The 22,786-nt window shown below is 38.8% G+C and overlaps 1 protein-coding gene across 4 annotated transcripts in view; it reads right to left on the reverse strand.

Moving 5' to 3' along the window:
• SPAG17 (sperm associated antigen 17) overlaps positions 1-22,786 on the reverse strand; it is a 259,499-nt gene that overhangs the window by 88,922 nt on the left and 147,791 nt on the right. For all 4 annotated transcript variants that reach the window (XM_060401722.1, XM_060401717.1, XM_004002384.5 and 1 more), the window contains 6 exons: positions 21,879-22,118; positions 20,358-20,469; positions 17,810-17,965; positions 16,342-16,455; positions 5,147-5,322; positions 767-884 (listed from right to left, as the gene is read on the reverse strand). In XM_060401722.1, the coding sequence (XP_060257705.1) occupies positions 767-884; positions 5,147-5,322; positions 16,342-16,455; positions 17,810-17,965; positions 20,358-20,469; positions 21,879-22,118 (916 nt within the window). The remainder of the gene's footprint in view (positions 1-766; positions 885-5,146; positions 5,323-16,341; positions 16,456-17,809; positions 17,966-20,357; positions 20,470-21,878; positions 22,119-22,786) is intronic.

The raw sequence follows: 22,786 nt of genomic DNA on the forward strand, positions 1-22,786 counted from the left end.
CATAAACTCTGTAACAGTATGGGCTTCCCAGGTGGCGCTAGTGGTAAGAACCCACCTGCCAATGCAGGAGATGTAAGAGACACAGGATTGATCCCTGGGTTGGGAAGAACCCCTGGAGGAGGGTACAGAAACCCACTCCAGTGTTCTTGCCTGGAGAATCCCATGGACAGAGAAGCTTGGCGGGCCACAGTCCATGGGGTCGCAAGGGGTTGGACACGACTGAAGCAACTTAGCATGCACGCACCCTCTAAAAGTATATGCTGCTACCTGGAAACAAAACTGGTTTTCTTCATCCATTTAATCTGCACTTATCTCAATCAACTCTGTGCTCACTGTCCTTTGCTTTGATTAGATCAGCAAAGTTCTGTACATGTAGCCCTTTGTAGAGGCAAGAACACAGAAACACATTGTAGTTATTGAGAGCATTAGCTTTGCCAGCACTGGACCAAGAATGGCATTTTATCTCTGCCACGTAGGAATTGAGTGACATGGGGAAAGATACTGAATCTTCTGATGTCTCAATTTATTTTGTGAAATGAAATTAGTAGGACTTAGAGTACAGTAGTTGTATTTTGTCATGTATGTTAAGTACTTAGTGTCTGGCTCAGAGTAAGTGCTCAAAAATGGTGATTACTATTAGCCCATTATTCATTATCAATAAACGTATCTAACTGGTAGGAAAGTACACAATTGCAATGGTGATTCAAGTGTTTTCTATGTAACTTCCCTCCTCCCTTGCCTCCGCATTCCCCTCACCAGCACTCACCTGGGGACTCTTGCCCAGTGAAGGTCACTTGGAGCCCATTGGGGCAAGACACATTCAGGTTTTGGAAGATGGGAACACGAGGACTCTCTTGTAAAACAGGCTCTGGTTCTTCTACTTCCTGTAAATCATTCAACACGTGAATAATTTCCTATCATTTTCTAAATGAGTTACTGATTTATTATGACTAAACAAGGACTTGCTGAATACTTAGAATATGACTTTCACAGGACTATAGGGCCCAGCAATGGAGCCTAATAAGGATGTCTCTCTACTGTGCAACTAATATTTTACTCGTAGCATAACACACAGACATGTGAAACAGCTAAATAATAGTACCAAATGGTTGGCATCTTTCCTCAGAAAAGGGAGATGTCAAAGTTAATAAGACTGATTAGGAAAGGATGATAAAGAAGTTGGGACTTGAACTAGGCCCTTGAAAGATGCCTCATATAGGTGTAAGGGCTGACCAAGATCCCCAGCACCTTCTGTTTGATTCTCACAGTTTGGATGCTAGAGACATTATGCTATTAGGATATACATCTTTTTTTTTCCCTCTAGTGAGCATGCATTGCTTTTGTAGTAAGTAAAAACAGTAAAAGAAAATAAAGACAATAAAAAGGATTATAAGTTTTGATGAGGGCTTGGGTGTGTCTACTTAACAAATTGTAAATGATTTTATGCTAACTGTGCCTGAATCCCTTGTTTGGTTATGTGTACGCTAGGATAAAAGTTATTTGTTATCTCCAACAATAATCATTTCAGTTTTTCCAACTGACTTTCTTAGTGGCTCACCACTGAAATCATTCCAACTGATCCCCCAGTACTGAATCTTTAATTTATTCTCTGTGGTCTTCTATTACTGATCATTTAGGTGGTTCTGCCTTTGTTACTAACAGAGAATAAAATCTGAATTGTCAACTAAAAATCAATTAATAACAAACACAGCATAATTAAGAGGAAAAAGCTTATGAACTTCTGTAAAATGAACAGTATTGCTCAAAGACACAAACATGCCATGACAAATCTGTCATTACATTCAGAACCATTATCCCCTATTCCTTCATTATAGTCAGTTAAAAAAAAATGGTTGGCCACCAAATTGCTTTCAGGTAAGTTGATGAATATTTTCAACACTTCAATATTTTCACTTAACAAGGGGCAAATGTCTGAGCTTGAGAAAACTCATCCAGTAAAGCTGTGTAAATATGGTATAGAGGCTCAGTAACATTGAAACCCCATAATTTTAAACTTTTATTTATTCATTTTTTGACTTACAGCTGTGTTACTGTGTTATGTTATAATATTATGTTATATAGCAAAGTGACTGAGTTACACTCATATATATTCTTTTCTCACGTTCTTTTCTATTATGGTATATCATAGTATATCAAATATAGCCCCCTGTGCTACACAGTAGGACCTTGTTATTTACCAATTCTATATATACTAGTTTGCATCTGCTAATTCCAAACTCCCAACCAACCCTCTCCCACCCACTCTCCCCTGGCAACCACCAGCTTATTCTCAATATTCCTGATTCAATTTCTGTTTCATACATAGGTTCATTTACATCATATTTTAGATTCCACATATAAGTGACATCATATGATATTTGTCTTTCTCTTTCTGACTTCACTTAACCATGATAATCCTTAGTTGCATTCACATTGCTGAAAATGGCATTATTTTGTTCTTTTTTTTTTTTTTTTTTCGGCTGAGTATTATTTCACTGTAGAATACCTACAGTGAAATATATATATGGTGGCTCAGATGGTAAAGCATCTGCCTGCAATGCAGGAGACCCAGGTTCAATACCTGGGTCAGGAAGATCCCCTGGAGGAGGGCATGGCAACCCACTCCAGTACTCTTGCCTGGAAAATTCCATGGACAGAGAAGCCTGGTAGGCTACAGTCCATGGAACTGCAAAGAGTCAGACACGCCTGAGCAACATCACTTTCACTTTCATATATATAAATATATACATATGTAGATGTGATATATATAGTAATATAGTAATATTTCACTACACACACACACACACACAAACCTTCTTTATTCATTCATCTGTCAACGGACATTTAGATTATTTCCAAGTCTTAGCTATTGTGAATAGTGCTGCTATAAACACAGGAGTGACTGTGTTTTTGAATTATAGTTTTGTCTGGATATATGCCCAGGAGGGATTGTTGGATCATATGGTAGTTCTAGTTTTAGTTTTTTGAGAAACTTCCGCAGTGTTCTCCATAGTGACTGCACTAATTTACATTCCCACCAACAGTGTAGAGGGTTCCCTTTTATACACACCCTCTTCAGTATTTGTTATTTATAGACATTTTTTTTGATGGCTGTTCTGACTACTGTGAGGTGGTAACCTCATTGTAGTTTTGATTTGCATTTCACTAATAATTAGTGATGCTGACTGTCTTTTCATGGGCCTATTGGCCATCTGTATTTCTTCTTTGGAGAAATATCTCTTTAGGTCTCCTGCCCATTTTTCAATTAGATTGCTTGCTTTTTCTTGTCGAGCTGTAGGAGCTCATTGTGTGTTTTGGAAATTAAGCCCTTGTCAGTTGCATCACTTGCAAATATTTTCTCTAAGTAGTCTTTTCATTTTGTTTATGGTTTCCTTTGCTGTGAAAAAGCTTTTAAGTTTGACCAGGTCCTATTTAATTTCATTTTTTATTTCTATTGTCCCAGGAGACTGACCTAAGAAAACATTGATATGATTTACATCAGAGAAATGTTTTGCCTATGTTTACTTCTAAGAGTTTTCTGGTATCATGTTTTATGTTTAAGTCTTTAAGCCATTTTTAGTTTATTTTTCTGTATGGTGATAATGTGTGTTCTAGCTTCATTGATTTACATGTGGCTGTCCAACTCTCTCAGCATCACTTGTTGAAGAGACTGTCATTTTCCCACCATATATTCTGGCCTCCTTTGTCAAAGATGAATTGACTACAGGTGTGTGAGCTTATTTCTGGGCTCTCTATTCTGTTTCACTGATCCATATGTCTGTTTTGTGCCAATACTATGCTGTTTTGGTCACTGTAGCTTTGTAGTATTGTCTGAAGTCTGGGAGAGTTATGCCTCCTGCTTTGTTCTTTTTCTTCAGGGTTGGTTTGGCAATTCTGGGTGTTTTATAGCTTTAGGATAAAATTTTAGGATTTTAGGATTATTTTTCTAGTTCTGTGAGAAAGATCATGGGTAATTTCATAGGAATCACATTAAATCTAGGATTGCTTTGGGTAGTATGGCCATTTTACCAATAGTAATTCTTCCAATCCAAGAGCATGGGATATTTTCTATTTCTTTGAGTCCTCTTTACTTTCCTAACCTTTCATAGTTGTTAGCATATAAACTATTTACCTCCTCGACTGAGCAAACCCTAGAATTTTCAAAAGGCCAGGCTAAAAATTCCAGGGCCCTAATCACTTTTTAGCACATTTTTTTTTTTCTAATTTAAAGTTGAGAATCTGTACATTGTAAAAACTGTACAGCTGTACCAGTAAAACCAAAAGAGTCAAGATTTGATCAGTAGTTTCCTTCTTGTTCTTCATTTAGAAACTCTTTCGATCTGTATACTATTAGGAAATATTTAGAGTCAAAGAACTTATGAGTATATGTGTATATGTGCCTACATGCCTGTTTGCAGGTAGAGGGTAGACCACTCTTTAACTTGAAGTGGATTGTCCTTTAGTCTTGCTGAATTCCAAGCGCATCAATTGCCCAGTTGCTCAGTCATGCCCAACTCTTTGTGGCCCCATGGACTATAGCCCGCCAGGGTCCTCTGTCCATGGAATTTTCCAGGCAAGAACACTGGAGTGGGTTGCCATTCCCTCCTCCAGAGGATCTTCCCGACCCAGGGATCGATCCCATGTCTCTTGACCTCCTGCATTGGCAGCCATGTTCTTTACCACTAGCGCCACCTGGTAAGCCCAAGCTCATCAATATCTAAGTCCAAATCTACCAAATAGAAGTGTTTCCACTATTTAGTTAAAAATCCTCCTCTTCCAATTGTTGTTTACCTCAATGGAATTAAATGAAGTATTAAAAATAAGGAATGGTAGGAACTTTATAATCCTAAAGCAAAGAACATCCAAGATCCAATGCGGGGAAAGGTTGAATTAGTTATTCTAAGTTTGGAATGAGTAACCTGAGACAGCTTGTAGATGACTGACAACATGTCTCCCAGTGTGGGAATTCAACTCCTGTGTGCAGGCCTCTTTTGTCCATTTAAAATAGAAAGTACAAGGAGTGTTAGTTAATCTGAACAGTGAAATATATGCACTGTAATAACACTGTTGGCATAAATCATGATCTTAAAAAAGTTAACATTGAGTCAGAAGCAGAATCTGGGAATCCATGGCAAGGTCCACTTACCTTTTTCTCTTCTTCTTTTGGGTGTTCCTCTTCTTTAAGAGATTCTTTGGGTTTTTCTTTGCCTTTTGTTTTCCCTTTTCCTTTGCCTTGAGGAATACTCACTGTAACAGGAATTACTGTTGGAGTATGTACTGATGGGATATTCAACATAGATTCCAAGTTAGGATCCTTATCCTCTATAATAAGAGAAAGAGGAAAAAACAAGTAAATTAGACATTTATATTTGATATGTTTGTTAAATAAAATTTGCATCTCAGAAACATACAGTTTGACAATTTTTACCTTGCTAGTAGCATTTATCAGTTGTATAGGTTTCAGGGGGTAATGTAGTTGATTTGAAGATCAAAATTGTAGTTTAAAAATTTGAGGCACTTAATACTTTGATACATTTGGTTGAGTCATTATTTCACATGTTCTTCCATCCCCATCTAGATTGTAAACTGCTAATGATAGGGCAGTAACCATCTCTTCATTTATTTGAGAAATATTTATTGATAGACTCTTATATGTAAATGTGTGGAGCAGTGAACAATAAAGGGAAAAAAGACCTTAGGAAGATAAAATAGTCTAAATAAGATCTGCTCTCAAATAACTTCAAGACAAAGACATATTAAATAGGAACATAATAAGGGATACAAACAAGGAAATTTAGAAAAGATTATTTCTAGCTGAGATGATAAAAGAAGTTTTCTTGCAGAAGACTGATTTTATTCTGGATTTTAATGCAGAACTGTAAAAGGAGAGGCAATCCATGGAGGAACTATGTCAGGAACTCCTGAGCATCCCTTGCATCTTGAGTTGCGTTTCCTGGGTTCCAGAGTAACACCCCCACCTGGATCTCGTCTTACCTTTCTGGTCATTTCGCCTTGGTCTCCTTTACTAACTCTTCCTGTTGTTGAAAGTTGGTAGGCCCAGGCTTTCACTCCTCTTCTCATTACAGATATTCTCAACCCTGGTTGCCCATAATAATTATTCACAGAATTAAAAAAAAAATTTCTCAGACTCCCACCTTGACCTACTGAGTTAGACTATCTGGGGAGGAGGCCCAGGCATTTACAGTTGTGAAACACCACATGTGATGGTGATACACAGTCAGGGCTGACAATCTTTATTATCTATATTAGATCTGAGTATCTTGTTCACTACTGGGGCTCCAGCTGTCATCTACATGCTAATGCCTCCAAAATTTACATATCTAGGAATGAGATTTCCTCTCAGCTCCAGATCTATATTTCCAACTGCTTTTCTTATTTTTTTAAATAAAAATTTAATTGGAGGTTAGTTACTGTACAATATGTTTTGCTACACATCAACATGAATCCTCCACAGGTATACACGTGTTCCCCATCCTGAAACCCCCTCCCTCCTCCCTCCCCATACCATCCCTCTGGGTCATCCCAGGGCACCAGCCCCAAGCATCCAGTATCATGCATCGAACCTGGACTGGTGATTTGTTTCATATATGATATTATACATGTTTCAATGCCAATCTCCCAAATCATTCCACCCTCTCCCTCTCCCACAGAGTCCAAAAGACTGTTCTATACATCTGTGTCTCTTTTGCTGTCTCGCATACAGGGTTATCATTACCATCTTTCTAAATTCCATATATATGCGTTAGTATATGGTATTGGTGTTTTTCTTTCTGGCTTACTTCACTCTGTATAATAGGCTCCAGTTTCATCCACCTCATTAGAACTGATTCAAATGTATTCTTTCTAATGGCTGAGTAATACTCCATTGTTTATATGTACTACAGCTTTCTTATCCATTCATCTGCTGATGGACATCTAGGTTGCTTCCATGTCCTGGCTATTATAAACAGTGCTGCGATGAACACTGGGGTACATGTGTCTCTTTCAGTTCTGGTTTCCTTGGTGTGTATGCCCAGAAGTGGGATTGCTGGGTCATAAGGCAGTTCTATTTGTAGTTTTTAAAGGAATCTCCACACTGTTCTCCATAGTGGCTGTACTAGTTTGCATTCCCACCAACAGTGTAGGAGGGTTCCCTTTCTCCACACCCTCTCCAGCATTTATTGCTTGCAGATTTTTTGGATCACAGCCATTCTGACTGGCATGAAATGATACCTCATTGTGGTTTTGATTTGCATTTCTCTGATAATGAGTGATGTTGAGCATCTTTTCATGTGTTTGTTAGCCATCTGTATGTCTTCTTTGGAGAAATGTCTATTTAGTTCTTTGGCCCATTTTTTGATTGGGTCATTTATTTTTCTGGAATTGAGCTGCATAAGTTGCTTGTATATTTTTGAGATTAGTTGTTTGTCAGTTGCTTCATTTTCTATTATTTTCTCCCATTCAGAAGGCTGTCTTTTCACCTTGCTTAGAGTTTCCTTCGTTGTGCAGAAGCTTTTGAGATTAATTAGGTCCCATTTGTTTATTTTTGCTTTTATTTCCAATATTCTGGGAGGTGAGTCATAGAGGATCCTGCTGTGATTTATGTCAGAGAGTGTTTGCCTATGTTCTCCTCTAGGAGTTTTATAGTTTCTGGTCTTACATTTAGATCTTTAATCCATTTTGAGTTTATTTTTGTGTATGGTGTTAGAAAGTGTTCTAGTTTCATTCTTTTACCAATGGTTGACCAGTTTTCCCAGCACCACTTGTTAAAGAGATTGTCTTTACTCCATTGTATATTCTTGCCTCCTTTGTCAAAGATAAGGTGTCCATAGGTGCATGGGTTTATCTCTGGGCTTTCTATTTTGTTCCATTGATCTATATTTCTATCTTTGTGCCAGTACCATACTGTCTTGATGACTGTGGCTTTGTAGTAGAGCCTGAAGTCAGGCAGGTTGATTCCTCCAGTTCCATTCTTCTTTCTCAAGGGTGTCCACTTTCACCACTACTATTCAACATAGTTTTGGAAGTTTTGGCCACAGCAATCAGAGCAGAAAAAGAAATAAAAGGAATACAAATCGGAAAAGAAGAAGTAGAACTCTCACTGTTTACAGACGACATGATCCTCTACATAGAAAACCCTAAAGACTCCACCAGAAAATTACTAGAGCTCATCAATGAACATAGTAAAATTGCAGGATATAAAATCAATACACAGAAATCCCTTGCATTCCTATACACTAATAATGAGAAAATAGAAAGAGAAATTAAGGAAACAATTCCATTCACCATTGCAATGAAAAGAATAAAATACTTAGGAATATATCTACCTAAAGAAACTAAAGACCTATATATAGAAAACTATAAAACACTGGTGAAAGAAATCAAAGAGGACACTAATAGATGGAGAAATATACCATGTTCATGGATTGGAAGAATCAATACAGTGAAAATGAGTATACTATCCAAAGCAATCTATAGATTCAATGCAATCCCTATCAAGCTACCAACAGTATTTTTCACAGAGCTAGAACAAATAATTTCACAGTTTGTATGGAAATACAAAAAACCTCGAGTAGCCAAAGCAATCTTGAGAAAGAAGAATGGAACTGGAGGAATCCAACTGCTTTTAGATTATCACCCCTCTGCTTGTGGTACTGGAGATATTTCAAAAACAATAAACCTCTATTCTTCCAAGCAGATAACCCTCCTTCCTATGTTCTCAACCTCAGTCAATGTCATGATCAATCATGCACTTTGTTTCTCAAGTTAGACATTGAGATCATTTGCATTTTCTCTTTTTGACTCACCCACACATCCAGCCATTTACAGAGCCCTCAGATATTGCTTTCATATCATGCCTCTCATATCCATTCCTACCACCTTAATTCAAATTCTAATTCTCTTGCTTTTTTTTGGAAGTAGTTTCCTAATATATACACTACCTCAGTGTATTTCCAAACTATCACTATAATTATGTTCCTAAAATAAAATCTTTTCATTTCACTTTCCTTTTCTTACTTAAAAACCTTCAGTGTTCACTAATCTTAAAGGACACACAATGCTCACCCATTTCCACTCTAGTCACACTCAACTTGTCATCTTTCTATAAAGATGCCATGCTTTTACACAATTGTATATTTATACCAATGGTTCTTACTGTCCAGAATTTCCTTTCCTTGTTGCTTTGTCTTGATAGTTCCTACTCAGCTATAAAGTCTCATCTCAAGGCATTATGCCTTTTCTCTCAAGTATTTTCTGGCTGTCCACAGTACTAGGTTTATATATAATTTTTAGCACTTATGCAGTTACCTCACTATTTATGGTTTCTCTTCCCATTAGACAACGAGTTCTCTGAGTAGATGTAACCAGATGCCTGACTCATAGGAAATAGTGAATATCAGCAGTGAATGGTATCTAGTTGGGGGCAGCTGGAAACTCCTCCCTCTCATCTCCATCCTTTTACTCAATCAGCAAATATTTACTGAGTACCTATTACTATGCACCATGAATTGGGTAACCAGTGCTGAAAGACACAACAGGAACTTGTAATGAAATGGCAATTCAGATCAAGAGAGCCTCAGGTAGTCAATGTTGTGTGTTAAGCCTGTGTTAGCAAAAGTACAGAGCACTGTGGGAGCCTAGAAGGGCATTAGATACTAAACATTTCATACAAGCTGTACTTTATATGGTCATCCTTCAACTCCACAGGGGTTGGTTCCAGGACACCTTCATGGATGCCAAAATTCCATAGATGCTCAAGTTCCATAAAAAATGGTATAGTATTTATTTGCATAGAGAGGTGTAAGAGAAGGAGGCTGGGGTCTTTCACACTGTCCATTTCAATACCCAATCCTCTTGGTATGTGAAGGAATCTTCTGCCTGTGAGCCTGAGCACAGGCTGTTGAAGTGTTGATATTCTTTCCCCTTAGTTAAAGAATCATCTACATTTTGCAGTGTTTAAGGCCATTTTGGGGCTTTCCTGGTAGCTCAGCTGGTAAAGAATCCACCTGAAATGCAGGGGATCCTGATTTGATTCATGGGTTGGGAAGATCCCCTGGAGAAGGGATAGGCTACCCACTCTAGTATTCTTGGGCTAATAGCAATATAAAAACTTACTGGCTACATCCCATTCAGAATACTCCTAACTTTTGGGCTTCCCTGATGGCTTAGACAGTAAAGAATCTGCGTGCCATGTGGGAGACCTGGGTTCTATCCCTGAGTAGGGAAGGTCCCCTAGGGGAAGGCATGGCAATTCACTCCAGTATTCTTGCCTGGAGAATCCCATGGACAGAGGAGCCTGGCAGACTATAGTCCATGGGGTCACAAAGAGTTGGACAGGACTGAGTGACTAACCACATGGACATTTTCCCATATACTTTACATCATTTCCAGATTACTTATAATACTTAATACAATGTAAATGCTGTGTACATAATTATTATATTGTATCATTTAGAGAAAAATGACAAGAAAAATAAGTATGCTTATATTCAGTATAGCCACAACTATGCAACCATCATAGGCTTAACTGTATGGTACACATCAACAAGGTAACCTTTTCTTTCAACAGTCACAGATTGCTTTTATTTAATGATGTAAAAAATACAAAATAAAACATATATTATTTAAAATACAAGTTTATATAGAAAATATAATTATAGAGAAAATATTAATTCATTCTTTCTCTCTCTCACACACATACACAAACATAGTGCTAACACTCACCATAGCCGTGGTTCTTCTCTCCTGATTCCCTTAGATGATGATGATGACAATGATGATCGCTATATGGTATCTATGGTACCAGTGTGGCGAGGTGAGGTGTGTGGCACTGTTGGTAAGTGGTGAGGCATCAGGCTGAGTTAAGCCTTATGACAGGATGTCAGAATGTATTCAGTCCAGATAATTGGGTTCCAATTGCAGACTGACACTTTAGAGGAGGCTCAGTAACACTAATGTCAGGATCCCTGGAGGTTGAGGGCTGAGGATTTTCAAGTGTTGAAGGTCTAGGCTTCACAACTGCAGATGCTTTAGTTAGAATCATTGTTAGAGGAAGCTGTTTATTCCTTCTCTATGTATCATCAAACAAGTTTTTCAGTAGTTGTAGGTATGCTGTTATACCTTGGGTGACACAGAGGCTTCAGTCCAAAAAAAGATTGTACTTGAGGATCACATCCTTTGACACTTGCACCTATTGAAAAGTCAATGCCATTTTTTCAAGTGTTCAAATTGATGGCTCTGCTTCCTCTAAATTTTCTGCATCATCACAGTCATCTGCAGAAGACTTCAGCGGATCTTCGAGTTCCTTGTTGCTAAGGATCCCTTTATCTTCTTCTATATGTTCTTTGACATCATCCTAGACTATGTCAGAGGAGGCATCCCCTTAATCTTCCCTTGCAACATTTGAGATATTTAGATATTTGATGATTTCTACATCAATAGTGGGGGAGTTGTTGAGACCATCAGCCATCTCATTCCATAATGGCTTCAAACATGCACTGACTGTCTCAGGCTTCAGGGTACCTACAGACTCTGCAATAAACACAGTTCAAACCACAACTGTGGAGCTCTTCCATAAATCCATGATGCTGAAGTCCAGGTTAGCACCAAGGATAGCATGAATCTCCCCCAAGGTAAGGTGGGTGTAAGTTGCCTTAATGTCCTCGATGATGCCTTGATTGAGTGGCTATAATGGCAATCCACTCCAGTACTCTTGTCTGGAAAATCCCATGGACGGAGGAACCTGGTAGGCTATAGTCCATGGGGTCACAAAGAGTCGGACACGACTGAGCGACTTCACTTTCACACTTTCTTTCAGCACTGATGCAGCACTAGGAGGCAGGAATGTCACTTCCACTTTCTTGTCAATGAGGCAGAGAAATTCAGTTGGTTGGGAGCATTGCCAGTTAAGAGGAGCCCCTTGAATGGCAGCCCCTTCTCTTCGAGATATTTCTTCCCTTCAAGAATGAAGCGTTGGAGGGACCATTCCAAGAACAAGACTTCTGTCACCCAAACTTTCCTGTTGTGCTTCCAGAGCACAGGCAGACAATTTTTGTTCTTGTTCTTTCGGGCCCAGGAGTTGTTTGCTTATAGACTAGGCTTGATCATGTTACCTGCTGTATTGCCACACAGCCCCAGAGTAAGGTGAGCTTTGTGGGCCTTGAACCCCAGGGTTTACCTGGCACTGTTACAGATGTAATATGATTGGGCATCTTCTTCCAGAATAAGACTGTTTTGTCACAACTGAAGGCTTGCTCTGGAAAGTGAACTTTCTCTTCTGTGAGTTTCTCGAGGTCTTCTGGAAAGACCAGTGCTGCTTTGGCATCGGCTGATGTTGATTATTCCATGACCTTTAAGTTTTTGAGGGACCTTTAACACTCTACTACCTAAGTAGCCATCTCTTAAGACCCTTAAACTCCTTCCCCTTGCTCTCCTCACCATCCCCACAGCATTGCTCACAGAGGCTATGTGCTCTTTCATCCATAATTTTGCTACCCCCAGGGACATGCTTCACGCTTTGGCCCTTAGTTACACACAAAATGCTTTCTGTCTTTACAAGCACTTTGGCATGAACCAGAGAGATAATTTTTGCCATTGTAGGGGCAGCTCTAACACTTCTATGAATTTCAGCTTCTTTCTGCATTACTGTGAGAATGTTCCATTTGTTCTTAGTGACCTTACATCCCACTTCAGCAAGGCACATGTCACTTTTTAAAAGATCTAAAGATTTGTATTTTATTGTTGAGAGATAGCATTTTGTGCTCCCTCTTGGCCTTTGTGGGATTGTTTTGACCACTTAATTGCTATTGGGAGCCATTTTCCCACAGAAACCAAGCATGCACACATAACATGTGTAGCAAACACACAAAATGCCAGAAGAACAATGCTCATACAATGAGCACTAGAGAGACTGTGGATTTGTGATGTGGTGGGAGGTCACAGTAGGGTGGGCCTACACATCCCATCATTCACCTGACTTCAGCAGTGCTTGGCATATAGCCAATTTGGGGGCAAAGTTTTGCTCTTTGAATTCTTGAATTTTTTAAAAGAATATTTTAAACCTGAGGTTGGTCGAATCTATGAATACAGAACCCATAGATACGGGATATGGAGGCCTGACTATACTGTGCAATTGTTTTTCTACAAATGTGCCACACTTTTATATTACAAAGATTTTGCACATGCTGCTCCTGGTATATAATTCCCTTTCTTTGATTCTTTGCCTAAGCAAGTTCCACTCACCTCCAAAGACTTAGTTCACATGAGTGAAGCATTTCTTAGAGCAAGTAACCTATAAGCTGAGTCCTGAAGCACGGGAGGAAGTTCACTGTTGAAAGTGGTGGTATATATAGCAAGAGGAAGAGTTCTGAGCAAGCGGCACAGGATGGGCAATTGGTCGGAGATAAGAGATAACATGGATCATCAAGTAACTGAAAGGCACAAAAAGCGTAGGGGAGCCAAGTTGTGGAGATAATACAAAAGGCCCATTGACAGATGAATGGTTCGAGTGTGATGTATACCTACAATGGAACACTATTGTCTTTAAAAAGAAGGACATTCTGTAATGTGCAACACTGTGGATGATCCTTGAGCACATTATGCTAAGTGAAATAAAGTGAAAGTTGCTCAGTTGTGTCTGACTCTTTGCGACCCCATGGACTATACAGTCCATGGAATTCTCTAGGCCAGAATACTGAAGTGGGTAGCCTTTCCTGTCTCCAGGGGATCTTCCCAACCCAGGGATTGAACCCAGGTTTCCTGCATTGTGGGCTGATTTTTTTACCAGCTTAGCCACAAGGGAAGTCCAGGAATACTGGAGTGAGTAACCTATCCCTTCACCAGGGGATCTTCTCAACCCAGGAATCAACCAGGGTCTCCTGCATTGAAGGTGGATTCTTTACCAACTGAGCTATCAGGGAAGCCCTAGCCAGTCACAAAAAGACAAACACTGCTTGATTTCACTTATGTGAATATCTAAAATAGCTGAATTCACAGAACTAAAGAGTAGAATGGTGGTTGCCAGGGCCTGGGGAGAGAAGGAAATTGGAAGCATAAAGTAGTATCATCATCAGTGGGCATAAAACTTCAGTTAAGCAAAATGAATAAGCTCCAGAGAGCTCTGCATACTGAATTAAGATGGGAGAATTGGATTGAAAATTTGTTTAGCCATTAGTAGATAAGTATTCTTAAATATTATTAATATTGTATACATCCTTAAGGAATTTATAATTTATATATTTTTTTACAAAGACCTATGCCTTCAACTTTTTAAAAATATACAGGAACTAAAACAAAACTTCTTATCTACTCTACAAACATTTTAAAATGCAATACCTATAACCTAAAATGAGGAACATCTGTATTAAATGGAAAGATTACATATTAATTTAAGGATTCATTGAGAATAAGGAAATCACTTAAGAAATAGCAGCAGTATAGTTGATAGAGTAGAATGTAAATATCTTAATGTAAAAAGTTGATAACCTTGTTCAGAAGGAGTGTGGTTAGTGATTGTATGCGATCATGGATTTTAATACATAATTTGCTAGGCACCAAATGACTTCCCCAAATTGATTAAAAATAAATCAAAATACAAAGTTCAAGGTCAAAACCCAAATAAAAGCAAGAATACTATCAAATTTAATTCACTAAGGGACTACAATATTTGGCACAAGGTAAGAAACGCTTATTTAACTTATATGCAGAGTACATCATGAGAAACGCTGGACTGGAAGAAACACAAGCTGGAATCAAGACTGCCAGGAGAAATATCAATAACCTCAGATATGCAGATGACACCATCCTTATGGCACAAAGTGAAGAGGAACTATAGAGCCTTTTGATGAAAGTGAAAGAGGAGAGTGAAAAAGTTGGCTTAAAGCTCAACATTCAGAAAATAAAGATCATGGCATCTGGTCCCATCACTTCATGGGAAATAGATGGGGAAACAGTGGAAACAGTGTCAGACTTTGTTTTTTTGGGCTCCAAAATCAGTGCAGATAGTGATTGCAGCCATGAAATTAAAAGACACTTGCTCCTTGGAAGGAAGGTTATGACCAACCTAGACAGCATATTAAAAAGCAGAGACATTACTCTGCCAACAAAGGTCCGTCTAGTCAAGGCTATGGTTTTTCCTGTGGTCATGTATGGATGTGAGAGTTGGACTGTAAAGAAGGCTGAGCGTCGAAGAATAGATGCTTTTGAACTGTTGTGTTGGAGAAGACTCTTGAGAGTCCCTTGGACTGCAAGGAGATCCAACCAGTCCATTCTGAAGGAGATCAACCCTGGGATTTCTTTGGAAGGAATGATGCTAAAGCTGAAACTCCAGTACTTTGGCCACCTCATGCGAAGAGGTGACTCATTGGAAAAGACTCTGATGCTGGGAGGGATTGGGAGCAGGAGGAGAAGGGGATGAAGAGGATGAGATGGCTGGATGGTATCAGCTACTCGATGGACATGAGTTTGGGTAAACTCCGGGAGTTGGTGATGGACAGGGAGGCCTGGCGTGCTGCAGTTCATGGGGTTGCAAAGAGTCAGACACGACTGAGCGACTGAACTGAACTGAACTGAAGAAATGTGGATTAATGATCCATAGGAATCCTGTCTCTAGAGAAATGGATCTACATGGTCAGGCAGATAATTGATCACAGAGATTCCCACATAGTGTAAGGAAACACAGCATTGGGATTACCTTTTGATTTCATAAAGCTTTTTTTTTTTTTTTTGAACATCTTGTGGATAGATCCCTATAAAATGCCTGAGAACCCACAAGTTCTCCTAATTGGTTCTTGGTAAAGTGACAGGTTATTTTGCAGTTTGTAAGGAAATAGCTTCCAGTTGGAGAATTTGTTTATTGAAAGTAGGGTAAATAAATCCTTCAAGATGTTTAGTGAATGGCTCCTTTAAGACTAATGTTCTGAGGCACAGTGAGAAGTTCTACAAACACAGGATTCAAAGAAATATTATTCTGTAGAAAATCAAGAGGATTCCTCAGCCAATCATGTTGGTTTTGTCACCATCTAACAGACTGATTTTCATGGGCTAGTTCACAAAGATAACTTATATGTATGTATATGTGGTTATAATATGCAGTTACATGGGAGATTATACATATGATAAATGCTGTTTAAAATGCCTTTCCACTGTTATTTTCTATGTATGAAAGATTATATGTGTACATACATATGCACTTACATATATATGTACACACACAAATATTCCCACTGCTCAGGAAATGAGGGGCATTAAATCAGAACATGTTTATCAACAAGAAAGCAGATGGAGGATGAGCAGCTGCCCTTGGTCACAGGACATTTATCCTTTCTGTTGTGTTTAATTCACCTGGTGCTGATCCACTTGATCCATAGTAACTTATTGAGAGGCAGATTCCATTTTCCAAGGTGGCAGAAAAAGATCCAAACTTGCTGACAGCTTTATTCTCTTTATTTGATTCTTCTAAAAGATAAAATTGAATCAAGGACATTTCTGTTTTATCAAAGAAAAAAGTAAGCAAAATTCAGTGAGAAGTGGAAATCATCTAAATATGTTTAAAACAAGGATATGATTAAGCAAATTATGATATATATAAATATACACCAATGAATTATTATGAAATCATTGAAAAATGGTTTGTAGAGGATATTTAATGAAAAGGAAACTGCTCATTATCCCTTGGAGAAGGGAAAGGCTACCCACTCTAGTATTCTGGCCTGGAGGATTCCATGGATTGTGGAGTCCATGGGGTCACAAAGAGCTGGACACGACTGAGCGACTTTCACTTTCACATTATGATAAAGAAAGAGAAATATACTGTGAATAGTGGTTATTTCTGGGGTGGTAGACTTATGGGCAACTGTCATCTTTTAAAAATATTCCTTTATTTCCTAATTTTTATACTAAACCATGTATTTTTATATCTGGCAAAACACAGAAAAGCCATTAAATGTTTTTTAATTTTTAAAACTAAAATGTTCTTGGGTACATTCATACTTGTCAAACACTGTATTCTTACCTTGAATTTGGAAAATACTGAGACTGTAACTACATTTGTTAGCAAGATTTAGTTACTGATCTTATTATAACTTATTATTAACTTGTGTTCAAAGCATTTTATTAATTAACTCATCTTTGTTTGCAGGTATAACCCACACTGGGTGAGAAGCAATTGATTTCTCCAGTGAAAGGTGCCTGGAGACGTTAAATGGTGTTATCAGGAAGTTTTATGGTGTATGATTAATGGACATCCATTTGGAATTGTCACCTACAAGCAGGTAGAGATGCTCATGGCCAAATTTAGGATTTTTTTCTTGTCCTTGCAACTTGGGAAATCTGAGACTACAGGGAGAAGAAAGTGAGAAGAGCCCAGATAAAAACTCCACCATTTGCAGTCAATATTGGAGAGAAGCCAAGCCTTCCACTACGAGTCGATTAACAGGGACCTGACTCCTAGAGACTGCACATGGCATAGTGCATAACATCAAATTCAGGACAGGATGGATACTGCAAACTCAGTGTTACTATATAAACACAGCCAGGCAAGGTAGCCTGCATGGCAGCTAGAATCAAAAGCTGGGTTCCCAGAGGAGGCAAAACCAAGGAAGCAGCCCACTATAGATCAGTTATGTATACAATGTGTTATATATGCACATTATGTTATGGAAAATGTATAGACATAAGGTAGCAAAACACTTCAGTTATCATCTGGAAAAATTACACATGCTACCTGCCGGGGACACCTGTGTTTCTGCTAGGTGGATGTGGTTGACCTACTGAGGTACTAATACACTGCCACAAAGATGCAGCTGTTCACCTGCTTTGAAGTTTTGCTCTCCTCCTTCTTCTTTCTCATCTTCTGAAGGATAATCCTCTTCTTTTTTCTCCTTTTCCACAATTTTCCTAGGGTCTCTTAAGTGAATTAAAAAATTGTGCTTGTCCTTTTTCACTTTCATTTTGATAACTGTTGGACCTGGGGAAGAATCGTGGGATAGAAAGTGGGCTGGTGGTGATGCCCCATTAAACTCTGTAATAAAACCTCAAAATAAAGCAGCCAATTTACATAATAGAATGTAAGCCAGGACTGGAAATACCTAGGGATGTCACCATTTCCATAAAAAAGATACCTAAAGGAATAAAGTAATGGCGGGATTCCAGGAAGAAATAGCAGGTGGATCAGGAAGACGTTTTCAGATTTTCTGCTCACACCTAAAATCAAATTACAGAAGGGAGAATAAATTGGCTGAGCTAAGGTTATATGTGTGCTAAGTCGCTCTTCAGTCATGTCTGACCCTTTGCAACTCTATGGACTGTAGCCTGCCAGGCTCCTCACCTATACTCAACTTTATGATCAATCACGTGCGAGGGTTAATGTGAAAAGATTTTGCAGTTTACAAAGAATTGCATGAATGTTAGTTACAGTAGTTGTTATTAAGAACACATAAGAATTTCCCAAACAACATATTCTTTCTTCCAGTGTCTTGACTCATTCTTTCTCTCCTCTTTCAGCTTTTTTCTTTTTTTTTTCACCCAGGCTTTTCAACTTTCATTGAATGATCATCTCTCAAAGTTGATAGGATTAAGATGAAAATAGTATACTTTCAGATAGCATATGAACTATCTGAAACTTATATATATTAAAGAGTCCATGGAATTCTCCAGGACAGAATACTGGAGAGGGTAGCCTCTCCCTTATCCCAGGGATTGAACTCAGGTCTCCCACATTGCAGGCAGATTCTTTACCAGCTGAGTCACAACGGAAGCCCAAGAATACCAGAGTGGGTAGCCTATCCCTTCTCCAGCAGATCTTCCCAACCCAGGAATTGAACCAGGGTCTCCTGCATCGCAGGAGGATTCTTTACTAACTGAGCTGTCATGGAAGCCCACTTTCACATTTCTCCATACATTATATGCATATGAAAATACTGATGAGTGAAGAATAGTTACTGAAAACAAAACATAGGATTATAAAACTAGAGTCTAGTGCTCTTCTCAGTTATGTGACTCTGAATTTCATCTTTATCACTAATTATACTGTACACCCAGGGATGATATTTGAAATACTAAATACTGAAACTTGTGGTAATAGAAATACATATGTATATCAATCTATTAATGAGAGAAGGTAATGGCAACCCATTCTAGTATTCTTGCTTGGGAAATGAGGAGCCTGGTCGGGTATAACCCATGGGATTGCAAGAGTTGGACATGACTTAGCAACTGAACAACATCTATAATAAAAATCCCTTTCATGTTTCAAATAAACAAACTTTATATAGTAAAAAAGTCTGGCATTTGATAGAAGTTGTACCACAACCATTCTTTAAATAATTTGAGTAACTTGCAGGCCTTTTTATTTTAAAAATCATTAGTATGATCTTTTGTTTGATGTGGCAATTACTACCTAATGATGCTTGAGCCATGATTCCACATAGGGAATAGCATTCTCACTCTTGTAATGATTTCCTCATTGAATTATGGTCATTTGATGACAAGGAAGCGGGGGAGGAAGGAAAACTAAGAGAGGGATGGCAGGTGGAGGAAGGGTGGGAAGTGAGAAGGGGTGGCTGGTGTCATAGGCAGAGTGTAGGTGGGAGCAGCCCTGGTGGCCCTTGTTGGGTTGCATAATCTTGTGGACATTAAACAGGATCCTGCTCACATTCCCTCCCTACTGAGTCTTCCCAGCTCTCAGCAACCACTGCTCCCTACAAGATAAGTTGTTCAAATAAAGCCCAGGTCCTCAAACCCATCCTAAAAAATCTTTAAGGCACAGTAAAAAGACGCTCTATGAGATATCCTTGGTAAGTTTCCTAGTGCCCAGATCTGCCCTTCCCTTGGGGGGAACAATGCATGTCCTTTTTCCAGAGTAGGTCTGCCTCAGTTCATTCTGCAAGATCTCCTCCCCTGAAGACTTCTGAATCCAGAGGCGATTACTCTTTACCTAAAATACCTGGATATCAGAGGCAGGGCCCCAAGCTCTGTGCTCCAGAAGACCAAACCAGGAATTGGCTCTAAATTTACAGTTTGTGCTTGGTTTCTGAGATAATACTGTCTGTTGTAATGAACATGATTAAATAATGATTTGTTTATCGCAGTTACTATTATTTTCCAATCCTATAGCAATATTTTCACATCATGGAATATTTGTCTTAGTACGTCCAGCTAACCTTGAGGTGGCCTGTGCCTTGCAGAGGCTATTATAACAGAAAAGAGTGAAGTCTGAAGATGGCAAACGTGGTGCATAAATGAGCTACTGGGGGCATATCACTACTCTCACTCATCACAGTCAGGAGGACAAGGCCCCACGGTGATCTGAAATGGGCTAATATCTTCCAAGCCATTAACCAGCTGCTGTCAAATGGTACCTTTTTCGAATGTTGTCTTTTCTACTTCAATTTGCCCTCCATCGGAAGGATACAGATAATAATTTGTTCCTGAGATTTGCACAGGTATTTCTCCCATGTTGTATCCATGAAACTAGAAGAGAAAACATCATGCTTTGAATGTGGAATGGCCATTGACAAAGATTAGGTCATCCGCGTGAGACAGTTAAAGTTGCCATAAGCCTTATTTTTGCTAAAGGATTTGTCTATCACTTTTTAGATTCAGAGGCCAGTGTCCATCTTATTTTGGCACCTTCTGTGGTCTTACAATAACAGGCAGAATTAAAGGAGACTCATGATTTTAAACTCTGTTCATTGGGTTATCTTCATAATACCATAGGAAGAGAAATCAATTTCTTTCATTGGCTATAAACTTTCTGTTTAAAGTGAACTGATATAGAGGAATATTAATAACTTTACACTTTAGAAGGTCATGTGTTAAAGACTTTTCCAACTTTGTGGCTAATACAGCTCCAAGTGACACCAATTACATACTAAAACTTGAGAACAACTGGCTCAGAGTAGTAACTAGAAACGATGAGGACTATTACTTTTCCCCTAATTTTTGCCCATTATGTTTTTCTTGTAAAACTGCTTGAGGGAGAGACTGGAAAAGGTAAAAGCTACAGGCAAGAAATGTGGGTGCCGACAGAGAGACAACCCAATGCCCTCAGCAAGTCCAGTCATCTAAGTCAGATAAAACCAACCTCTGTGTCCTCAGGACCCTATGAGGCCTTCACAGGAGAGACTACCTCCCTCACATCCTCTGCTTTAGCTCCTCTAAGTACCTAGATAATAGTATCTCATGCACATTTCCTGAGTTGTTTTATAAATGCTAAAACTCCCCTTAAATGGAAGAAACTAACTACTTGATGACAATAAGCACAGTAGCCCCCAGACCTATTGACATCTAAGGATTGATAATGTTAATACCTGTGACTCTGCTACCCCTGAGACCTGGCCATTAACTAGAGAATTGTGCACAGCTGATCATGTAGCCTGGGACTCCCCTCCCTCACTTGGCCTTGATATCTGCTTTCCTGAAACCCACTGGGGAGTCAGCTGCTTTGAGTCCAGGACTCTCTGCTTGGCGCCCTGGATAAACGCTGCACTTTCCTTCTCAACAACCCGGTGTCAGTAGATTGGCTTTACTGTGTGTGGGTAAGTGCACCCAAGTTCGGTTTGGTAACATTTTGACCTATCACACTTGCTTATTTACATATACCTAAATGCATGCTTTTGTGCCAAAATTCCATCTAGAAACCTAGCTTCATGGCACTCAAGAAAAACTGGCCTGAGGGTGTTGCTGTCTTGCCAATTGGCTGCAAAGAAGGTTCCAGGTATCAGAGGGTGGATTGCAGGTGTGAGATCACCTATACTGGCAGAAACCCCAAGGCCTCTCTGACGGCAATGAAGACTGAAAACCTTGTTTCTGACGAAGCTGAGTTTTCCCCCAAACAATTAGGAGTAACCCAAAGGGGCTTTTTAGAAAATTGATTCTACCGGGTAAACTATCTCAGGTTCTGGTTCCTGGAGGGGCTCCTCTGTTACTTCCGGGATCTTCATTTGCTCTTCTTTCAATTTCTCCTTTATAAAAGATTTTTTCTTCAAAATCTTACTATCTTCTTTTTCTAGCTTTTCCTTGCCTTTCTTTTTACCAGCCTCCTTACTCTTCTTTTCTGCTTTTTTTTCTTCCTTTAAGCGTTCCTCTTCAGCTAACCGATCTTGTTCTTCTTTCCAGGCCTGTAAACACATTTAAAACATTTAACAGGATTTTGAAACAAATCTGATCCCATTCAGGTTCACTTTGGAGACCATTTTACGTGAATTTTTATAAGCTATGTCTCTGATGGATCAAAATACTGAACTAGAGACTGTCGTACAATCCTTGATTCTCTCACTGCAGCTTCTTCACTCACCTCTGTTGCAGTTTTCGTTTTTTAACTTCAGGTGTCTCTTTATCTTTAACCTGAGTTAGTGCATCAGCCTCTTAGCTGGTTTCTCTGCCTCCTATATTTTCCACATGAGCCAAATCCAAAATGTAGGTTCTAAATAATCGGTAATATGATAGACTAGATGTTCAAGGAAACATTCCTAGCATAACGTATTTCAAAAATAAGGTATTAAATCATCATTGTAATATAACATATAATGCTGTGTATCAACTAAATTTAAAAAGCCAACATAACCTTAATAAGGATGCTTGTTAAAAACAATATAAAAGCCTATAATTTCAATCAACTTAGATATAAAAATTTTAGATAAAATACTATCAGATCAAATCTAGTTATTTATTATAATAATATGCCATGAAAAACTGGTGTTATAATTTTCATCAATAATGTACATAAAGATGGACCCAGGAGCTTACTAAAATTTAAAATTCCTAGGTTCTACTATCAAAGATCAGT

This window comes from Ovis aries, chromosome 1, assembly GCF_016772045.2.
Source record: "Ovis aries strain OAR_USU_Benz2616 breed Rambouillet chromosome 1, ARS-UI_Ramb_v3.0, whole genome shotgun sequence".
NCBI lineage: Eukaryota > Metazoa > Chordata > Mammalia > Artiodactyla > Bovidae > Ovis > Ovis aries.